At 52.4% G+C, this 21536-nt stretch overlaps 9 protein-coding genes across 9 annotated transcripts; 3 read left to right on the top strand and 6 right to left on the bottom strand.

Moving 5' to 3' along the window:
- Nucleotides 1-1084: 1084 nt before the first annotated feature.
- On the bottom strand, nt 1085-2103 carry QC764_200780 (uncharacterized protein; the record flags this gene model as incomplete). The annotated part of the gene is made up of 3 exons (XM_062943780.1): nt 1085-1225; nt 1279-1444; nt 1511-2103. 3 exons carry the CDS (start codon nt 2101-2103, stop codon nt 1085-1087), a joined length of 900 nt encoding a protein of 299 aa, XP_062802523.1.
- Nucleotides 2104-2710: 607 nt separating this feature from the next.
- SNF1_2 (Protein kinase) lies at nt 2711-3635 on the bottom strand (the record flags this gene model as incomplete). Its single annotated transcript, XM_062940178.1, has 2 exons — nt 2711-2991; nt 3047-3635. The coding sequence occupies 2 exons, from the start codon at nt 3633-3635 to the stop codon at nt 2711-2713; spliced, it is 870 nt and encodes a 289-aa protein (XP_062802522.1).
- Nucleotides 3636-3839: 204 nt separating this feature from the next.
- SNF1_1 (Protein kinase) lies at nt 3840-5332 on the bottom strand (the record flags this gene model as incomplete). The annotated part of the gene is made up of 2 exons (XM_062940177.1): nt 4755-5332; nt 3840-4695 (listed from the first exon to the last, which is right to left on the bottom strand). Exons 1-2 carry the CDS (start codon nt 5141-5143, stop codon nt 3840-3842), a joined length of 1245 nt encoding a protein of 414 aa, XP_062802521.1. The 5' UTR covers nt 5144-5332.
- Nucleotides 5333-6334: 1002 nt separating this feature from the next.
- On the top strand, nt 6335-8299 carry QC764_200760 (uncharacterized protein). The gene is made up of 3 exons (XM_062943779.1): nt 6335-6746; nt 6796-6847; nt 6953-8299. The coding sequence occupies exons 1-3, from the start codon at nt 6524-6526 to the stop codon at nt 8211-8213; spliced, it is 1536 nt and encodes a 511-aa protein (XP_062802520.1). The 5' UTR covers nt 6335-6523; the 3' UTR covers nt 8214-8299.
- Nucleotides 8300-8324: 25 nt separating this feature from the next.
- QC764_200750 (uncharacterized protein) lies at nt 8325-9894 on the bottom strand. The gene is made up of 4 exons (XM_062943778.1): nt 9583-9894; nt 9246-9454; nt 8449-9195; nt 8325-8355 (listed from the first exon to the last, which is right to left on the bottom strand). The coding sequence occupies exons 1-3, from the start codon at nt 9701-9703 to the stop codon at nt 9115-9117; spliced, it is 411 nt and encodes a 136-aa protein (XP_062802519.1). The 5' UTR covers nt 9704-9894; the 3' UTR covers nt 8325-8355; nt 8449-9114.
- Nucleotides 9895-10311: 417 nt separating this feature from the next.
- QC764_200740 (uncharacterized protein) lies at nt 10312-12772 on the top strand. Its single transcript, XM_062943777.1, has 3 exons — nt 10312-10563; nt 10630-11921; nt 11983-12772. Exons 2-3 carry the CDS (start codon nt 11371-11373, stop codon nt 11999-12001), a joined length of 570 nt encoding a protein of 189 aa, XP_062802518.1. The 5' UTR covers nt 10312-10563; nt 10630-11370; the 3' UTR covers nt 12002-12772.
- A 780-nt stretch (nt 12773-13552) lies between these two features.
- Nucleotides 13553-14524, bottom strand: QC764_200730 (uncharacterized protein; the record flags this gene model as incomplete). Its single annotated transcript, XM_062943776.1, has 1 exon — nt 13553-14524. The coding sequence occupies one exon, from the start codon at nt 14522-14524 to the stop codon at nt 13553-13555; it is 972 nt and encodes a 323-aa protein (XP_062802517.1).
- On the top strand, nt 13586-16905 carry QC764_200720 (uncharacterized protein). The gene is made up of 2 exons (XM_062943775.1): nt 13586-15986; nt 16073-16905. The coding sequence occupies exons 1-2, from the start codon at nt 14971-14973 to the stop codon at nt 16680-16682; spliced, it is 1626 nt and encodes a 541-aa protein (XP_062802516.1). The 5' UTR covers nt 13586-14970; the 3' UTR covers nt 16683-16905.
- QC764_200710 (uncharacterized protein) lies at nt 16709-21484 on the bottom strand. Its single transcript, XM_062943774.1, has 5 exons — nt 20704-21484; nt 18507-20652; nt 18255-18441; nt 17493-18174; nt 16709-17426 (listed from the first exon to the last, which is right to left on the bottom strand). Exons 2-5 carry the CDS (start codon nt 18751-18753, stop codon nt 16863-16865), a joined length of 1680 nt encoding a protein of 559 aa, XP_062802515.1. The 5' UTR covers nt 18754-20652; nt 20704-21484; the 3' UTR covers nt 16709-16862.
- Between the last annotated feature and the right edge of the window lie 52 nt (nt 21485-21536).

Below are 21536 nucleotides of genomic sequence, written 5' to 3'. Positions count from 1 at the left end.
CGCCCCCTCTCAGCCTCCGCCCTCTCCGCCAACCCAACAGCAAAAAACGCCGGCAAAATATCGCTCTTCACCACCGGCACCCCCAACCTCGCAGTTTGAACCATGACCAACACCAAAACCACCAGCGCCAACCCGAATCTGCGCCGCCACAAGAGAAAGCCACTCCCACCGAACAGAGATATACCTCTCCTCCTGCCAAGCCGTGCCACTGACCAGACTGGAAACAGCTTGCGTCGTGCTGTCAAACATACTGCCATCCGTACAAATCAGCCAGCCGATCAAAGGGGGGGAATAATAAAGGGAGGGAAAATCATACACATTCGTCAACCCCATAGCCACATTCAACGACATATTCCTAACAACATCATACCTAAAATCATCCAACCCCTGCTCATCCTTCTCCTCTATCGTCGTTCCCCTTCGAAAAAGGGAGCTGGTACAGCAACACAGAAACATATCCCTCATCGTCCCCATCATTGATCTATCAGTGGAATTCTCCACGAAAAAATCCCTCAGCATCCCAGTAAGAAAGTGATTAGACGTCGACCCGAATTTGTACGTCACACTCGAGTTTTGAGGATCGACAAGAGTTTTGTACATGTGATGGTGTTCAGCATTGTGATACTCGACCTTTGTACTAGACTCCAAAAGCTGGATCTTGGGCACGTTTTCCGATATTGACATGTTGTATCTGTTGACGCAGTAGTGAAACATCACCTCTGTCGCCCGGATGGGATCAGAATACAAGAGGAAAATGCTCGTCAGCTCGCCTTTCTGGCCTTCTATTCCGTTGAAGGAGAGGGAGGCAATCTCCTGTTTTCGATGCGGCTCTGACCAGTTGGAGGTGAGACCTGCTCCGATGCCAACATCGAGACCGATCTGTCGACCGGCTTTTCTGTAGGGGTAGGGCTGGAAGCTGACTCCGTTGGATAGGCTGACGTTTGTTCTTGGTCTGCCGCCTCTGTGCCACTCGGATGTTCCTGGGATTAGGTCGTCGTAGGTGAGGAGGCTTGTGACATCTGCCCGCAGTGATTAGCCTGGAAATTTCTGCTCGGGGGTTGTACTCCGCACGCACTGGTCATGTTTACACAAATTGCCATGGTGTTGAATTCGGGCCATGTGCACTAGGAAGTTCGGCAGGTGGGTGGTGGATAGGGCACAAGTTGTATGGGTGTGGTAGAACCGCTGCTTCGTAGGGCTTGCTGAAGGGGAAACAAGCGCCCATCTCGGCCACATGTTAGCTGAGTTACGCTGTCTCAACAGTGGCATCCTACTTACTAGCGCGGTTGCCTGAGACATAGTAGAACTCGTCAACTTTTTTCGAAACAGCCGTGTCATTGCCCATGACAGGCACCATGCGACTTGGGTAAGTGACGACAGACGAGTGAGAGTCGAGGTAGCGATGCTTGTGATGAGGACGAGACAACTGACAATTCCCAGCGGCCTTCATATAAATATTGTCAATATCCAGCACCATTCAATCATGCGTGGTGAAATCATGATTGCTTACCTCCCCTTCATTCTAATCATCAACAACAAACTGCCCCATGGCCCCCTAGAGGCCTCGTCAAATACACGAAAATCGTCTAGAGACCTAGGGCTTTTGAACCAGTTCCATCTCTGCTGAGCAAGGGCCTGTACCAGAGGATAAATGAAGGAGATTCGGCAGATGGTGAATATGAAAGCAATGACGATGTTGGGTGTGATAGTGAGGTGCCACTCTGAGAGCGGGCGGTCATCATAGCTGCGTAAGAGGATAACGAGGGCTGGGATACACAAGAGACTGAACAAGGAGCTGGCGATCTCAGGCCACCAGTTGCCAATTGCCGACCAAGTCCGAGTGACTGGGTTTCCCGTTGGCGTGTGGCCATATTGCGGATCTTCGTCCGTATCGACGATGGGAACGAATGTGATATTGCTCGACTTGTGGTGTTCGGTCTGGGGGAAAGGTGATACTGGACTGGCATAACGACTCGGCGGTGAAAAGAGCACTGACGACGGCTCCATGGAAACGCGCCCTCCTGTCGCCGTGGTTTGCGGCGACGGTGGTCCTGAGACCTGTGCGTATTGGTGTCCGTCATATCGTGGTGAGTTAGTTGCCATTGTTACAGCTCAGTGTGCTGAAGTCAGCCTGGATCATGGCTCATGCCAGAATGGCCAGCCTTACGAGGGTGCACGGTATAAGTATCGTTCCACCTAGAGCAGATCATCCTTATGGAGACAGGTAGTAGTGCTTCAGCTCTTGTGTGAAGTACAGGATAGATTAACATGGTGACATCCGATTCGTCGGTTCGCTTTCCATATGACAGGGCCACGAGTTGTAAGAGCCGTAGTTGGAGATGATTGGAGAGGCTCCTTCACACAACACATGCTGTGAAGCTAAAACAGCAGCCTGTGCCCCCATGGGTCCACCTCAACATGCTTGCCTATGAGGCGGGTGCGGCCTTACCGGCATTGCATGTCAATGATACAGATAGGGGGCCACAGCCCCGATTTCGACTACAGACAGGTATCAAACACACAGATCCAGCTAACTGGAATGATACAATTCGTCCTCCAACCCCAGCCGTCAAGTGATGGGAATTCCACAAAGCAACAGACAAACAGCAACCCTTCTCAGCAAATGTACAGCAAAACAAAGAGAAACGGAAGAAATAATGTTGATCTTCTCCATCCGCGGAAATATCAGAATTCTATTAATATGCAATAATCAATCCGCATCCGCCAGCTGCATAATAAGCCTCGCGGCCATGTCCAAGAATGGGAAGGGGCTTGTCACCTCCTTGTCCTCGAGCAGCTTGCCCTCGGGGGTTTCGTACCCGTCCACCTTGAAGTCTACCAAATACACGCCATGCTCCATCTCGTAGATCTGTACGTCCATCCTCGTCGCCACCACCTTGTGATCCTTGTTCTCGCCGCGAGTGGTGACGTGGTGTGGTTGTGAATGACCTGTTTCGCTCAGGCCCGAGGCCGCGGAATGTTTTTGGAATGCTGTCATAGCTGTCAGGGCCAAGAAGAGATAGAGGGCATAAAAAGGGGGGCATACTGTCTGTGCACCATCTGATCCTGATATGCCATGGGTCGGCCGGAAGCTTATAGTGCTTGGTTGGGTCGGTATAGGACGACGAGCTCGGTTTCCTAGAGTGTCTGCCGTCGTAATCCTGATGTTCATCCTCCTCATGCAAGAGATCATAGTCTTCATCTACAATCCAGCTTGCTCCCAGTTTGTGGAGAGATTTGTAGATACAAACAAGCGCTTCCCAAGGTGCGTTTCTAGAGCGAATGCCAAACTGCCATCGAACGGGCTTGTTCTTCTTTGGTGGGTTGACTGGCGTGAGGCCTTGGGGCCGCTTTGCATCTTCCATGCGGACGAAACTACGGCTGTGGGGTTTGAGCCGTCGAAGAGTCTCTTCTTGGTCTGCTTGGCTTCGTGGAGCCCCTGGCTCGGGAATTGGCGGTTGATCGGGAAAGTTATCCTGCCCTTCTGCTTTGGCCTTCTCCCTTTCCATGAATACCTTGTGGTAGGCCGGCAGACTGCTGGGAAGGATGCCGACTTTGCTAACGTAGGGCCTTGCCGATGCTCCAGTGCTCGTGGAGGCGATGGAACGGGCCGAGGACATTGTGGCGTCCAACATGGGACTCGCATTCGGGTCATCTGGTGTGAGAACTGAGAGTTCTTCGGCGCTTTTAGTACCCAGTTCTATGTTGTCTGTCGGCGATGACCCAAATGGATTGTCGTGTCCAAGGGTTGCTTCAATCCCGTCAGGCTCTCGATGGCCAATGACATAGGAAAGGCATGTAATGGGGTTCACACTACGAACAGGAAGAATAGGGTTACATCAAAGAAAAGTGCACTTACGGTTGTTTTCCATGAGCTTGTTCTCGCGAACAATCATGTAGGCGTCCTTGATGGCGGATGGTTCCTCGGCTTCCAGCGCCTCCTCGACATCCCTCTTGCCGTAACCCATGGTCTTGCTGATCTTCTCCGTGACTTCGTTGTGGAGCTTCACCTGCTCTTGTGGAGGTGCGCCAGGGGCGATGTCGCTCACCCTGATAGCCTTGTTGGGGTCGACGCCGGTGTTGAGGAACTCTTCTACTGGTGGGTGCAGATACGATGGAAGGTCCTTGAGGAACCATGGGTCTTGTCGAATCTCCTCGATAGTCGCACGCTGGACCGGGTTGACCACCAACATCTTCTTAATAAGGGTGGATGCGCCCGGGCTCATCCAAGTCGGTACCATGTAGCTTCCCTTCGCAATCTTGGCGAACAGACTCGGGATATGTTCATCGTCGAAGGGAAGACGGCCGACAAGTAGAACGTAGAGAATGACACCGCAACTCCACACATCGACCTCGGGTCCGGCATACAGCTTTCCGCCGATAACTTCAGGGGCCGCGTAGTTGGGGGAGCCGCAACTGGTCTTGAGGAAGTTTCCGTCTGTCATGATGTTGCTGAGACCGAAATCGGCGATCTTGACGTTTAGGTTCTCATCCAGAAGCAAGTTTTCGGGTTTCAAGTCACGGTGGACAATTTTGTGGCGATGGCAATACTCGACGGCGCATAGCATCTGCTGGAAGAACCGGCGGGCCTCATCCTCGCGCATCTTGCCATGCTGGACAATGTAATCGAACAGTTCTCCACCGGCATACTCGAGGACCATAATGATCTCGGTCGGGGTCTTGATAACGGTATAACTAGGAGTATAACACGAGCGTCAGCCGTGGATCACATGTTGGTGGTACGAGGACCATACAGCTTAATGATGTGAGGATGGCGGAGCAGCTGAAGGTACTCAATCTCGCGCTCGACACGGCCCTGCATGTCGCGGCTGATAAGTTTCTTGCGAGAGATGATCTTGAGGGCAACCTGCTGGCCGGTGCTGCGGTGGACAGCCAGCTTGACCTTGCCGAAGGAGCCCTCGCCGAGCGTCTTGACAATGTTGTAGGCGCCGATGCGCTGCTCGGTGCGCATCTTGTCGCGCATGGGCAACTGGGGGTTGGCGTTGCCTGGCAGCATGATGGCGGTGTTGATGGAGCCGACGGGAGTCTGGCCGTATCCTACGTCGCCCTGTCTCTTGTTCCGGCGGATCTGAGAGGGCGACAGGGAGATGGACAGCTCCTCGTCGTCGTAGGCCTGGGCCATGCTGGCGACGGCTATCGTGGAATGGGTAATCGGTTTATCGAGTTTCGGTTGTGTGGGTGGAGTATGTGGAAAAGGAGCCCACTACGTCAAGCTGCGGCAGTGCAGCATTCAACTTTATTGCAGTGACCCCTTTGAAGACGCCCGTCGTTGGCTGGATGTGCGGTGTTGATGCTGGGACGGGGGTGGGCGGCGGAGGGGTTCCCCGGCTCAGTTTGTCGGTATCTGGTTCTAGTGCGCGGGGCAGCCACGCCGAAATCGCACTTAACGGGGCCGTCCTATGCGGTATAGCAATCGCCAGCTGCTAGCGCTGGGGTACCCCGCTGGGGGCCCGCACTATATTTTGACAGCACCGTGCCCTTGGGGTGCCCCAGAACCTTAATTCATATCTGGAGATCAGTGATGTCGTTGATTTCATGATGGATTTCACGGCTACTCGGTGCGTTCTTACGCCGAGAGACGAGGCAGGAATGGGTGTTTGGGTGAGGATAACGACATAACATCTTTACAGTGACCACTCTCGTCCATGGGATTCGAACAACCACGACCCCCATTATCTCTCTAATCATCCTAGAGCCCCGCCAATATGCTCTCACAAACAGGACCCTTTTTCAACTTGGGTTACCTATGGTTCGTCTGAGGTGAGGTGTGAGCTCTCACCTTACGGCATGCTCTCACCTTTGTATCAGCGAACCATACACCACGCTTGGAGATCCCCGTCGGAAGCTCAACTTTGCTGACATTCTTGAAGTAACCCTTGGCGCTTTCACCAACACCAACAAACTAACATGTGAAAACCAGCAGCCGTTGGCCTCCTCCTTCTGCATTTACAATTCCTTTACCGAGCACCGCCTTACGGAAATCCATTTTAGAGATTGGCGTCTATCCGGGTTGGAGGGCAAAAGACGGGAGGCGTGCATCCTCTGCCACTATTGGCTCTTCAACTGGGAGTGACTGCGGTCGGCCAACCCACAGCCACCATCTTCATCTGGAAGAGGAAGGGTAGCAACGACGGCTCCATCGCGCTCAAGACCCCTCCATGACCCCTGTCCACGGGCATTGAAGAACCCCGGCCGGTGATCTGGGTCCTTATTTCCATGGGGGTGTTCACACCAAACAGCTCGATCGGGAACTACGAGAAGATTTGGGAAGAGGTGCTGCGCTGCTGACATGCATATGTATTCGTAAACCAGGCCGGGTTGGATTTTCCATTGACTACACCACCATGGAACTATCGAATTGACATCTCGAGTTTTTGCTCTTTCACCCCATTCTCCATCCTCGGCGGCGTTGTTGTTGATGGTGGCGATGTTCTCAGTCATGGTCTCAGTGCCTTACTTACTCATCTAATTAGCCTGAGTTTACTTTGCGCGCCTTCTCGCGATGGTTACCTCAATAATTGCGCGGGCACTCATTGCGGCTCTGTTCGTTGTCCGGGACGTCCGTGCTGCTGTTCCGTCCACCAGCAGCAGCCATGAGCGCTTTGCCGCGATCGAAACATCCCCTCCACATGAGGGATACTTGATGCCGCGAGCCTTCTATGCCATACCGGGATTTCCAATGGAGAAGAGGCAGGTTGGATGCCCTCAAGATGATATGCATCCATGTAAGTTCTCATCGTCTTCTCTCAAGCATTATCACTGACAATATCACAGGCGGCGAGCTGGGGCCTCCAGGAGAACGATTCTGTTGTCCGAATAATCAATAGTAGGTCTTCCCTAAAGTTCAAAGGTCTTTAAAGGATCTATGCGCCTGTCCGGCGTCATGGAGCCACAGTTACACACACCGGCTCATATACTAACATCCAAACAGCTGCATCATCAACAGCACCAACCCCTCCGAAGCCGCCTGCTGCCGCATCGGCTCGACCTGTGACTCCCCCTGCGCAGCAGACAAGTACCAATGCCTCGTCACCGTCACCCGCACCAGCTCCAACACCCCCGTAACCACCACCTCCTCCGCCTGCTGCCCCCGCCGCTGCCCTCAAATCTCCTACTACGGCTGCCCCCTAGACTTTGGCGGCGCCTGCTGCCGCCACGGCCAAACCTGTGGCACTTCTTCCCTATGCCTCAACACCATTGCCCCCTCCACACCCCCTTTACTAACCCCCGTCCCATCAGGCTGCACCCAAGGGCAAATAACCTGCGCCAGCAGTCTAGGAGGCGGCTGCTGCCCCAACACCCTCGCCTGTTCCCAGTCTGACAGCTCCCCGGTGTGTGCTATGACGACCGTCATCCCGACAGGAAGCGACATCTCCTCCATCGACCGCAACGAGGCAAACGTCTCGAACGACCTCTCCGTCGGCGCCAAAGCCGGCATAGCGGTAGGCGTCGTCATTGCAGCCGGAATCTTAATAGGTGCAGCAACATGGTACTGGCACCGCAGACGCAAAGGCCGCACCCAAGCTGGGACTGCGACTTCCGCTTCTGGAGTTCCCCGATTCATTGGCGGGACGGAAGACGGCCGGGGAGGACCAGCGGCGTCGGAGGTGCAGAGTGGACGGGTACCGTTTGGGACGCAGGAGTACACCGGTCCTGAGGCGCGGCCAGGGCCGTATTCTGATCCGTCGCCGCCGGATAATCTTGGGGGTTATTACCCCAACGATGGTGGTGGTGGGTATGTTGGGAGTCCTAATCCTCAGTCGGCGAGCACGACACCGGGGGTTGACCAGCAGGCTTACTTTCCGAATATGATGTCACCTATTCCGGCGCCGTCGGCGAATTTTACGGGGCAGGGGGTGCCGGTTATGCCTAATGATCCCGGGGAGATACAGCGGCCTGTGGAGATTGCCGAGGGGGGTGTTAGGAGGCAGGCGACGACGGCTACGGGTGGGACGGGGATAGGGAGTGTGAGTGGGGTTACGGAGAGTGATGTTGGGCAAGGGGGGGAAGTTCAGAGGAGTGATAGTGCGAGGTTTGAGCTTTATGGGAGTGATCCTGGGCAGTTGAGCCCGATGAGTCTGGCGGATGAGAGATTTTATACTCCTGATGAGAGGCCACAGGGCCAGGGTGGTGAGGGACAGCAAGGGGGACAAGCTGGGAGGAGTTGGTTTCAGGGGGGTTATGGAAGGTGAGTAACATGAAAGGGTATTTATAATCTCATGTTGGATGTAGTTGAATGGGATTGTGTTTTTTGTCTTTTGCTGCCTACCTGGCTTTTTGATAGTAGATACAGTGTTTCGAACCTTGACTCCTGAAACTCCTGAATGACTTTTTCTACCGCTGCTATGTCAGCTTGGCTCTAGGAACGGAGTTGTACGATGGTGGAAATTTGGACTTGCTATTTGCTGGCCCGGTGGTGATTCCTACTTCTGTTTTTTTTACTGTTACACGACGTTCTTCGTCCGCGACGGTTCAGTTTCAAGCGATGTTGAGTCAACCTACAGGTCGGTAGCCCCAATAGATGGACCTGGAGATGGAGACTTCCTCGGCAGTAAAACAGGGAGTATGTATGCGGTGGTTTTACAGCATTCACTTACCTCGACATCGTTTTGATGGCGGACCAAACAACGGCCCATTTCCTCGAACCCATTCTGGCATGGGACTCTTCGGGAATGGATCTCCGCCGCGGGGTCTAAAACGTGGACTCCGTCTTATCCCAGTGACATCCTCCTTGGCTACCTTACTGCCGGATACTTTACTCGCCGCCGTGGTCTTGGTTCTATTCGCGGGCTTGGTCTTACTTGTGGACGCTTGCGTTGTGGACTTACTCTTACTTGTAGCTGTCTTCGCCGGGGTAGGTATCTTCGAGTTTACTGGTTTGGAGATCTTGGTTCCCGCATTCGCTGGGGTTTTGGACACGGCCTTGCCTTTGGATTTCTTCTTGTTTTCGGCTGGTTCGCCATCGCTATATAAATTTGAGTTGATTCATTTAATCAGCCTTCTCAGCTCCTTCATTTGCTAGCCCCTATCCTCCCAGTTTGCTATGCGAATGCTATGCCAGATCAATCAATGACTAGAAAAGATAGTAAGTATTTACTGGGGCATGTGCACGAAAGGCTTCGCCAGGTGCTCCTGGCAGAAGGGAAGCTTGCTGGCAGTCCAGATCTCGGTGTCCTATGCTTCTGTTAGCTTCCAGTTCTTGCTCAGATTGACTAATAACTCACAGGCTTCAAGTCCTTCTTGAGCCCGGTATCCAAGCTGCCACCTTTGAGGGCAATGATCTCGGGAGCGGCATCGGGGTCATGAGCAATGGGAGAGCCGCATTCCTCGCAGAACCAACGCCAGACGGTATTCCCGGAGTCGGCAGTGCCCTTCCACTTCTTGACGGGTCCCTTGACTTCAAGCTTGTCCTTGGGGACCACGACTACAAGGGCTGTTACATCGAATTTGTTAGCGATCTGATAAGATCGAAACGGTGGTGGGGGGTTGGAGCTAGGTCCGAGGCGGGGTAACACCTCAAGTCCGGGCAGTGACGTAGGAATAATGACGGGATAATCTTACAGTAGGTAGAGCCCGATTGACGCTGGCAATCATCACAGTGGTCATAGCCAGTGAGGAGAGGGGCGTCAATGTCGACCTTGTAGGTGACGGCTTTGCAAAGGCAGTGTCCGGAGAGAGGCATGTTGAGCTGAGTATATGGTCAAGTGAAGATATACAAGTGAAAGATAAGGTAACAAGTCAAGCAAAGTTTGATGAGACTGGACGTTGTGAGATGAAAGATGGAGAGCAAGCTCAACAAAGAGGGGACGATCAACATCTTTAAATACTCAAACGAGCACCAACTCACCCACCGTCCCGAATGCACAATGTGAATAAGCTCCGGGGCCGGTTCAAGTTCCTGACGGGACACAAGAGACAGTCCCAAGCGCCGCTGGCGGATCGCCAGACCCAGACAACAGTGAGATAAGGTACTATCACAGGGTTGTTTTCCAAATACCTGCATCTCCCGTTCCATCGGGTGATAATGGGGAATTTGGAAGCACTGGAAAAACTCCTTGTTTCCTGTGAGAGCTTCTCATCCGAGTAGACCTGCCGCGAGGATCGGACTCACAAAGACCAATTCGACAAAACGTTGTGGTTCCTGGCTTGTCAATGGCAGCTTTTGGCGCGGGGTATAACTTATTTGTCATGATTGGGCAACCCCACAAACTTATCTTTCCATATATAGGTAGGTGTCACCAACAATCCCACCAACTATGTAACGGGGTATTTGGAATTGACCTATTTACTGGGATGTTAAGTTACTGTTACTCGGATCCGCCAGCGCGGGACCGAGTTAGTAGAATTCCAGCATTGAGATAGACATATATCTGTGTCACTGTCTGTTTGGTTAAAGGTGTCCGACAACCCCGACTGAACTCCGGAGACCCCCTCATCAGTTTGTTTTACGGTACATGTTTCGTTTGAAATAACAATGCTCCAAATTTGTTCATCCTTCAACAAACCATAGGTGAATATCGAGACGAGGAATCATTCTCTAGTGTCAGTATGGTGCTGTGAGTAAGCTGCCATGGTTCATCCAACCCTATCTGACCATGAAACGTGGAGTTGACGGCCATTACTCATGCCTGAAAACAAGCTTGAGGTCTGTGCCACCAGGTACCTCCTCAGCGTGCTCATTGCATGATGGTAATTATCTCGGATGGATATGGAGACCGCGAAGAGCGGCCAGTTTGCTTCAACCACCAAAAACGAGGTTTTGCCTGGCACAACTCCTTCGCAGTCAACGAGCATATCCTCAGGAGTGTTGCTCGGCGAGGCACCCGGCAGGTTTTGTTCTACCAGTACTGCTTTTTAGGATGCGAAACAACTGATATCGGGCACAGGTGTTCTCAAGTAACTCCCGCGACCCTAGCTGGCCATTCGGGAGCCTGCATCAACAAGATATGCGAACAGGTTTGCCAAGATCGGTGTTGTCCAAATCCCGGAGTGTTGGAATCAGACCAGACCAACCTATCGGAAATTGGGGGAACAGTTATAGTGAAGGCAGGTCCTGAAGCAATGGGTATCTCCGTGACTAAAGTAAAATCGGCACCAGTTGCCATCTGGGCTGTCTATGGTTAAAAGACCTGGAGCTTTGTCAGCCATGGCCGCCACATGGCGTTGGTGGAGGATGCAGGCCAAAGCGTCGTTTGGTAGGTGCCCCTTGAAACCTAGAACCGCCACAGGTCCCCAAGAATATCAAAGGACCAAATTCAGACCAAAGTAAGAAATTATGTCAGGGACGGAAGGCAATATGGATATCGCGGCCGAGTGGTGGTGTTGAAGTTGCAGAATCCCCAAACGGGCATGCCCTCCACCAGTTGCCGGGCCGGTGGATCCCTGCGTGCCTGGGCTGGTCGGGCCCACAGCCTCCCTGTGGCGCGGGGCTGCTGGGTGCGGACCACTCTCGCCGCTCGAGTCACTGCGGTTCGACGGCCGCCCATCGCCTTCCGCGCCGACCAGGAAGCCACCTCTTTAAATCCCCGCCTTACCGTCTCGACTGCAACCATCCGGGACAAACCACCAACCTTTGTCTTTGCATCCACTTCTTTCTGGAAGTTTTTTTTACACCAGACATCACCTTCCACCACAGCAAACAGACATCTCGCCAGCTTGATAACACTCAGCTCGCCTTCTCAACAACTCATCCATTTTCTCGTCCCCAACCACAAAAACAACCCACACAAACCGTCAAGATGTCTGCCTGGGATACCGATACAGTCAAGATTGGAAAGAATGTCCGCAGCGGCGCCGGCGGACCCCGTGAGACTGTTGTCCGCGGTCAATCAGCCCTCAACGCTGCTCGCCGTAGCGGTGCCGCCATCGCGACCGAGAAGAAGTTCGGAGCTGGCAACGCTGTATGTTCTGCGTCTTTTTAACAACCGCGTAGTCATCAATAACTAACATTTCCATTCCCAGGCCTCCAAGCCCGGTGTAGAAGGCCAGCGCCTCACCATGGTCGACCGCGCCGACGATATCGTCAAGCCCAAGACCGTCGGCAAGGAAGTCGGCCAGGCTATCCAGAAAGCCCGCTCCGAATTCGCCAACCCCAACGGCACCAAGGGCATGACCCAGAAGGATCTCGCCACCAAGTGCAACACCACCCCCACCATCGTCGCCTCCTTCGAGCGCGGTGACGCCACCCCAGACCAGAAGGTCCTTTCCAATATGGAGCGCGTCCTCAACGTCAAACTCAGAGGGAGCGATATCGGCAAGCCAAAGTTTGAGAAGAAGGAGAAGAAGTGAAGGGACTCATGTCCGGATAACTTTACTTCTAGAGGGTCCTGCCTCGATGGGTCGGGACTGGGCGGGATATAAACGCCGAGTCCTGGGACAACATGGGGCATGGAAGGGAGGATAATGAACCATCCTCATTTTCACCGGCTAGCTTGCTGGTTGGGCTAGAGATGATGATTTCAAAACATATGGGTGGGGTTTTGCAGAACGATAGATGAGCTTCATGAGATTCCTTTTTAGCGTTTTGGGTTTTTCATACGGGCTGTTTATCAGCGAGGACACTGGGCGGGGTTGCATTCTGTGTGTTTCTTCGAAAGAGGGGGAAAATGGCGGCGTTTGCAAGTCGAGAAGGCGAAATCTTTTCGTGTATTGTAAAGAATGGTTCTGCGATGAATAGACAGACAGATGCCTTTACAAAGGGCAAAATAGAACCCTTTTTGTCTTGGTATGTTTAATGAGTATCCATCACGAAGTTGAAGTTACCTTGTGACGTCAAATCACCAATGTGTATTCCTATGACGCAGGTCCAAGAATCCAAAATATGGAGCCGCTAACTGTTGATCCTGGCGGATATCGCCGATGGTCTTCTGGCATTCTAGGAATATCAAACATCAAGAGCCCGCTGGCAGGATAACTGCCGAACTTCATGTAGCCACGAGGCACTAGGTTTCAATAGTGCTAATCCCACATCACTCATAATCATCACGAGTCCAAGGATGGATAATCTTTAAACTTCCTCAAACTCTCGTTCTCATACGACAATACTGTTGGCATTGCACCTTTGCAGCTGCTACATTGTAGAAGGGCAGTCCAGCAAACTAAGGTTATGTCAAGATGACCTAACCTTCTCTAGTCCTTGAACATCGATATCTAGTTGTGATGGTCACTCTCCGTCCTGACTTGATTAGGTCTCTAGTAAAATTGACAATGTTAGTCGAAACTGCAACCCCTTCCAGATTTGCGCTCAACGAGGTAAGAGAGTAGTAGGTAAAGACTTCAGAATGTTTGAGAAGATTATTGTAACGCGGTTTATGTACAGCATACATCCTTCGCCTCGATGGGTATAAAAACGCCAAAGGACAATGGATAATCTGATGGCCCCGCGTGCGTCATCATAGTCTTGTGGTGTGATAGAAGAAAAGAGGCAGAGAAAATGAACTCACCATTCGCAATATCACTTCTCATTTCGAGCTTCCTTGACGCTTTCCATGGGGGTATCTCATTTTTGTCTTCCAGTGCTTCCAACCCTTCCTCACGCCTCAGGCACAAACTTGCCCCTCTTCATCCTCATCGCCTCCAGCTTCTTCCTGTCATCTTCAAACCTCATCAGCAACTCCTCCTGCTCCTCCTTTTGCTTCTCCCTCAGCTGGAATCTGTACAATCCCTCCATCTCCTGCCTCTTCTTCTCCGCCCGCTCAATCATCTTCTTCCTTGCCTCCTCCGCCTCGGACCTGCTCGCCGGTGCGTTCCTGCCCCCTCTCGTCACAGTAACGAAACCATCCTCATCCGGCTCGTTGCGCAATCTCTTGGAAATCTCGGCGGCTTCCTTCTCCCTTCTGGCAAAAACAGCAGAGAAAGCGTCGACCGCTTGTTGAAGGGTGGCAGGGTCGGGGTAGCAGAGCCGGTTATGTTGCTTGACCCAGACTGATCCCAACGCAGGGACTTTATCAGCGACACCAGCGCCCCATTCGGGGTACTTCTTCGTCTTGGAAGCCTTGGCACATGCTTTGAGGGCTTGCTCGACGGATTTCTCGTCTGCTAGTAATACCACCGCTGTGCTGCCCGACCTTCGTAGCGGGCGGGTCCACGTCGAGGGGAGCCTGGCGGCCTCGTCTTCCTTGCTTCTTTCCGCGTCTTCTTCTTCCTCGCGTTTTCGCTTCTTGGTGCTACCGTGCGCTCGGAGGAGGTGGACGGCGTTGACTGGGACGGCGGCGTCCAGTGGGGAGAGCTTGTGGGCGGTGTCTTTGCGCTCGTCTTCAAAGGTGGCGGATTCAAAACGGCCGGGTCCCACTAGTGATACAAAGAGGGAGCGGAGGTGGATGTCGGTGCTGTCGACTGGGCAGTTGGTGAGGAAGAGGGAGCGGGAGTCGGTTGGGGTGGGAATCTTGGGGGTGTTGCGGCGGAGGTAGAGGTAGTGGGTTGTTGGTTCGGGGAAGGAGGGTAATGGTGGGAAGGAGATGGGGAGGACGGTGAAGTCCCCTAATGTGGGGGGCGTTGAAGGCATTTTGTGGGATGTAGGGATGAATTCGGCTGGTGAACGCGTGTGGGAGATGGTCGCGATGGATTGAGTGGTTGATTGAAGGTCAAGAAACTTTTGTGACCCACTTTGGCATTTGCGGCGTTATCCATGTTAGTCTATTGGTTGGCCTGCGATAGGCGATAAGAGCTGAGCTTATCGGAGCGGCGGTAGTGACGATGAATTGGGGCAAGTGCTTTGAGCTCATGCTTCCGATTTGTATGAATGATCGGTCTTTTGCTGCTGGCGATTCGGTCACATCATGACCAGCTCCAAAATGCCGCTTTCCGCCATTTTCGTCAATGACTTCTTGACTATAAATCTGCTTGTTTTTTTGAGAAGCCCCCTTCAGCTCCCAGGATGCTTCGTTGATTTTTCATGAGTGGTTACACACATACCTTGACCTCAAGACCCAACCAACGTACGCCGAGTTGATGAGATTTACTAAGAGTTACCATCACAAGAGAATGACTGGCTTGGATAGTGTCTCAGCTGGTGCTACCACACCCAAGCGGTCACGTCTACTATCATTTATCCACTTCCCCGGCACCCGCCGCAAAAATGTTGAACAACCACCACCGCCTTTCCTCGAGTTCCGTTCCTCCACCTTCTTTATCCTCCTCACCGTCTGTTTGGCTATTTTCACCGACATTCTGTTCTACGGCCTAATCGTGCCCGTTTTCCCATTTAGCCTCTTGGAACAGATCGGGTTGGCAGAAAACAAAGTGCAAGAATGGACCGCCATCCTGCTCGCCTGTTACAACGTCACTCTTTTCCTGGGTGCCCCGATTGTCGGGTTTTACGCCGACCATTCCTCATCGCGTAGATGGCCGCTGCTTCTTGGGCTGGTGGCGCTCTGCGCGTCTACCCTACTGTTGTGTCTGAGCAAGACGATTGCCCTGCTTGTGGTGGGGAGGCTGCTCCAAGGACTGAGTGCCGCCATCGTTTGGTCGGTTGGGCTGGCATTGTTGGTCGACACGGTCGGGAGAGACATCGGTTATGCCATGGGATATGTCACGATTGCCATGTCGGTAGGCTTGCTGATCTCACCGGTTATTGGTGGGGCGGTATACGAAGCAGCTGGCTACTATGCTGTGTTCTATATCGCCTTTGCAGTTGTAGCCTGCGATATCGCTCTCCGCCTGGTGTTGGTCGAGAAGAGAGTTGCTCAACAATGGGTCGTAGGACCTGAGTCTTCGGAAGCTGAAAGTGCAACTACAACTACCGATAACAGGGAAGATGTGGAAAAGCAGGTCCAAGCAACAAGCCATGCAGGAGCCGACCCAGCCTTGCAACCCTCACCGACCCGAGCCGGAACCAGTTCCAGTGACCCGATTGCAGCATTGTCGACGCCGGTCCTGAATCCTGCAAAACACCCCCATTGGGAGCTAATCAAGAATCGTCGCATGTTAGCTGCCTTGGTTGGCATAGCGATTGAAGCGTGTATCGTGTGAGAACTTGTCCTTTCTGCTCCGGATCGGGTCCGATAGGCCAGTCATTTGCCAATAGCCTTGCGAGTGCTGATTTCTCTGACAGGTTCGCGTTTGATACTGTGATTCCGCTCTACGTTAAACAAACATTCGAATGGAACTCGACGGCAGCCGGCCTGATCTTCATCTGTGTCATGGTCCCCGGTTTTGTATCTCCGATTGTTGGTAAGCTCGCCGACAAGCATGGCGCCAAGTGGTTTTCAGTCGCCGGGTTTGCCCTCTCTATCCCGCCGTTGGTCTGCCTTCGATTTGTGACGCGTAACACGATAGAGCACAAGGTCTTGCTTTGTGCACTTTTGACGTTGTTGGGCGTTACACTTGTTACCTTGGCCAACACACCCCTCATGGCAGAAATAACCTACGCTATCGATGAGCGTGAGGCTCAACAGCCGGGAGTGTGGGGTGAAAAGGGGGTCTACGGTATCGCCTATGGTCTGTTCACCACTGCATACGCTCTCGGTGGGACGATTGGCAGCATCACAGCTGGGTACATCCAAGCAGGATCAGGTTGGGGAACCACCGCATGGTATTGTGGTGTGTGGGCTGCGGCAGGAGCGGTTGTCTCTTTTTGGCTTGGGGCGAGGCCTGATGAGGTGCCCAAAAGACAAAGACCTGATGATGAAGAACTACCGGCATCATCAAGCGGGGTTATGTAGCAGGACTCGGGGAGAAGTACGGGATGAGTCGTCACAAGTGCAGTTCTTCAACATTTCTAGCGTGCAATGGGTGATATCTTTACCCACCTTTGAACGGCCGTCGCATGCTTAACACAGCATCAGCTGACGCAGACCGGAACATGCAGCCGGCTATCTTGACGAAGCCACCCGGCCGATCCATCAGATCTCAATGGTAATACGCCCAACCCCACGGCTGACGCACGACAACATTGAGGTGACCTTCTCGTCATCCGTCAGAGCCGTCCCGCGGTGATCAACCTGGCCAGCCTTGAGCTCAACCAGACAAGTCTTGCAGTTTCCAACACAGCAGCTCGAGTCGGGCTGGTCAAACTGCTTCTGCAGGACCTCGAGCAGGGTTTCGTCTTCCCCGACCTTGACAACCACCCCGCCCTTGTTCGCCACGACAGCCTCAAAGGGATCCCCGCTCATGTCTGCCTCGAAGGCTTCGTAGTGCACCTCCTTTTGATAAACACCAAGTTCTTTGACCTCCCTCTCGGCCTGATCCATCAATCTCTTTGGCCCGCAGAAATACAGCTGCGAGTTCCAACCCCTACTCTGGATGATCTGCCGTATATCCATCCTCTGCCCGGCAGCCTTGTCGTAGAGCACCAGCTGTCCTTCCTTCTTCAGCTCCTCGATCCGGTCTCGAAACGGCACATCATCTGCAGATCGGACGGCGTAATGCAGGACAACGCTGTAGTGTATACTCTTGTAGAACTCGACCTTGTAGAAAATCTTTGTCAGCCGGGTTGGTTGGGACCTAAAGCTGCATTTCCAAGACATATATACCATTGCCAAAAACGCCGTAACACCCACGCCACCCGCGACAAAAACATGGTGACTAGCCGCCGAAACAGTCGGCACCGCAGCCGTGATAGCCCCCACTTGTAGCACATCCCCTACTTTGACCTCGCGATGGAGGTACTTGCTCCCACCGCGGCTCTTTTCCTCAAGGGCAACAGCCAACTGGAACCGCTCTTTGTCACCGTCGACGATGGAATACGCCCTGACGAGGCACTTTCCCATTTTGATCTTTGCGTGAGCACCTGGGCTAAGCTCCTTCTCTTCCCTTTCCGTAAATTTGTCAACCGCTTCGAGGACAAAGGAAGTTATCCTCTTCGTTTGCTCCTTTCTTTCTACCACCTTGTAGGGCACCCACTTCTCCTTTGGTTTTTTATTGGCTTTTGCCCTCGCTCGTAGGACTCGCCGGGTGAAGTTGTCTTTGCACTCGGCCCCAAACTCTTCTATTTGAGAAAGCTCGAGGTTCATGTCATAGTTGTCTGTTTCCTTATGGAGGTACCGCTGGATGCGCTCAATAGTCCAGTCGGGGTGGGGGCGGGAGACCAAAGTCAGTTTATTCCCTGCTTCGACGGGCCCGGGAGTGAGAACGCGGAAGTAGTACCCCGTCCGGGAGAGGCGGTAGGTGTTGGGTGCGAAGTTGGGGAGGTGGAAGCGGTGGTTGAGTTTGAAGCTTTGTATATATAACACTACTGTTAAAAAGCAAGAAGAGGTTTTGTGTGGTTGGTGGATTAAGAGGTATATGGTACCTACCAAGGCTGTCTTGGAAGTGAAATCTGCAACACGGCAGTTGAGTCTGATATCTCAAAGATGTCGCCTATGCAAACATTCCTCTCGTTCATGAAGCCAAGAACGAGATTCTCCCCGAACCCCCCGGGGACGAACCTGTCGGCGGCTTGGGAGAATTCCTTTTGCCAGGACTTGTAGTGGGCTGCGCAGTCTGTAGTTCGTCTTATCAGCCACTGTTTAGGTACATTTTTGTCGAGAAATAAAAAGGGGACATACACCCGTGAACAGCCTTATCAACACCCCCATGAAACGTAGGATCTTGCTCGTCACCTTCCAACCCCAACTTTGTGATTTGAACAGGTCCAGACCTCAAAGTTTTGTTGATGCCGGATTTTATGCTCAAGGGAGCGAGAGGAGCCATTCGGCCGGTGCGGACTTGGAGGATGGTATCTGATGTCAGGGGGGCGCGGAGGTCGACCTCGCCGTCTGAACCTAGTGGAAGAGGGGGTGGTTGGTGAACCATTTGGATGGCGTTGATGCTGTTTGTTGACTGTAAAAGAATGTCGCAACGCTACAAGCAAGCAGCGCAGCTTGAATAAAAGCGATGAGGCAGCCACGGTGTCTTTCCAGCACGTTTGATGTATGTAAGTGAAATGTTGACAAGTGAGCTATCATCCAAGCTGATGCTGTCATAGCTTCCCGACCCCACATCCCCCCTCTTCATTGATATCGAGCAAGTCATATTCCCGAATTTGACGGCCAAAAAAAAAGAACAACAGAGACAATGCGGTTCGTTGCTACCTTGTTACTAATCCATATTCCTCATCTCATGTACATGACTTATCCGCTATTATTTTTTTGCCCTACCTCAGGTGATGGTTGTGAGCGGCTGCTTAATCAGACCTTTGGGTGATCTCCACAGTTTTGTTGCTGCAGAGATGGACGTGTAGCATTGGATAGAAAAAGGGGTAAAAAAAGGGGCAAATGCTGGCCCCGCACACAGAAGGCTGAGGGTGTGGTTGGTGGTATACTGCATAGCAACGCAGCTTCATGGATGTATAGAGTTCTTCGCAAACGATGCAGAACTCGCGGCAAAGAGGGCAGCTTGCATAGGTTCGAGAATCGGTGCAGCGTGCGTCTTGGTGATTAACCCGCGCCAAACCGCTACGAGATACAGTATCTCATTGTTAACCCTCGATTGTAAGATGTGGCTATCAGTCAACCCTGAGGCTCAATAATGGCCAGGTCAAGGCTGCAGGGCCTCTTTGTGCGACGTGACAGCGTCACGAATTTATCAAATATAAGGTACCGCAGATACCCGGGCCTACCTTATTGAGAGAAGACGGATGAAACGGCAGATCAAGAGGGAGGAAAACTCATTGGATCTTCCGCACCACCCATGGTTGGTGCCAGGCCATCTGCTTTGCCGGCCAAGGGCAGGGAGCAACAGAGATGGTGTCTTCGCTGTGGTTTGTTGGGCAAACACCAAGTTTAGTAAAGGCGCAAGTTTCGATGTGAAAATTTGGGAGAGTTTGATCATGATGTCTTCGAGCTGTGGTTTGTTCAAGTGTTAGTCCAAAGCACCCCTCACGTCCAACCTCAGGCACATAGAATCTGACATACCTACACAGCCCCCTTCAATCGTCACCTGACAAACTTTGCACGCGTAACAGGACATCCTCCCGAGATGATCAAACCACGTCCTTGCAGCCATCGATGCAAAGATGCGGCATAATTCCATCCCACACTTGAGGAGATGTGGCGTTGATACGCGAACGTGGGTAGCCCTTGACGGCATCGATCAATGACACACCCATTGAAGTCTCGCCCACGTTCTGCAATTTGACCTAGCCCGGTGACAGAAACGGAAGTAGCCAAACTGTCCTTTTCCATCCTTGGTCCGGCAATGTTCTCCTTGACGTAATCGCGAGCTTTTCGATACCTCAGCATCCGGATTCTCGTGTTCCCACAGAGTTTGAACTTTCTCCTTCTTCAAACAGGCAGGTATTCAGCTGACCGCATGCTCAAACGGGATCGCACGTCCGCTCGACGGGAAGGGTCACATGACAATGTGCTGATTTCGGTCGTCTGCTCTCTCAGACTCCGAATTCCCTATTCCCAAGTCGCATGTACGGAGGCTCAAACAAGATAAGACTGCTCGCCGAGATTCCAAGTCTGGTAAAGAATGCATGTCCCTCAGGATGTACCGTGGACTGAGGCTCTTGCCGAGGAAACCGGACCGTAGTGCCATCGGAGCGGAGCCAAAGTTCTGTGTTTTTAGGTTCGCCACTACCCGGAGCCAACAGGGTGATAGCAGAGCGTGTTGTCACACGATATCATGTCGGCGCTGAATGGTGTTCACGGTATAGCGCTGGTGTGGCGGCGGCAAGGCTGTCAATAAGAAATTGTTGAGATTGTCACACTTGACAAGTTAGAACTGTGGAATGCCGCAAAGACATGTTGAATTCCTTACGAGCTTTGATCTTCAGCTTGCTTGCGGCGGCTTGATTGTAGCCTGGCACACCTTGCCGCGAGGCCTCCTGAGATACCTATGCACATTTTAGAGGTATGTAAAGAGGCGCTGATAGTCTCAGTGACAGGGTCTTATATCACCCTGAAATGAAACATCATATGGTTATAGATATCCTGAGAGGGGGAGAGAGGTGGGATTTGGAGGAGGCACGGGACTGAAACTTCATGTGCCAGTCCGGATGGAAGCTAGTGTAAAGGGCCTACAACAGAGCCTCATCAGGAGGGAAGGTAAGACAGCGCCCAGTTTTGAGCAAGAATTAATGCTCACAAGGACAGTAAAGTAAGCGGGGTAAAGAGCTTGCATCAACCTTGAACCGACGAATCAAAGCCCATGACGCACAAAAGGAAGGTTGTTGAAACGGTTTCTCAATGGACGGCACCAAGAATTTGAAATGTGAGAGCAGAGCTTCATCACGCTTGGCTTGTACCTAAGTAGGTAAGCTTGCAGGTATATGTATACCGCCAACATGACGATCCAACGCAACAAATGTGATAAATGGTCTGGGCAAACAATGATCCTTGGTATTGAGGAACGGATACGGAGGAAACACACTGTGTTATCGGTAGTTGGTGGGGGTTCTGTTGTAAATGTTGTGATGTTGAAGCGTTGAAGTTCAGCAGACTGAAGCTTAACGGAGCATGATTGTGGGGGGGCCAGTCAGAATCTTGAAAAAGGAGGCTCAACTGAATGTACCCCACATTAAAGGTCAGCTCCGCCATTTTTGATTGGCCAATCTTTGCAACTCTGGAGGGAGCACCAAACAAGGAGGTTGA

This window comes from Podospora pseudoanserina, chromosome 2 (genome assembly GCF_035222485.1).
Source record: "Podospora pseudoanserina strain CBS 124.78 chromosome 2, whole genome shotgun sequence".
Lineage (NCBI taxonomy): Eukaryota > Fungi > Ascomycota > Sordariomycetes > Sordariales > Podosporaceae > Podospora > Podospora pseudoanserina.
Note: the sequence above shows the minus strand (reverse complement) of the source record. Positions and strands in the feature narration are given on the sequence as shown.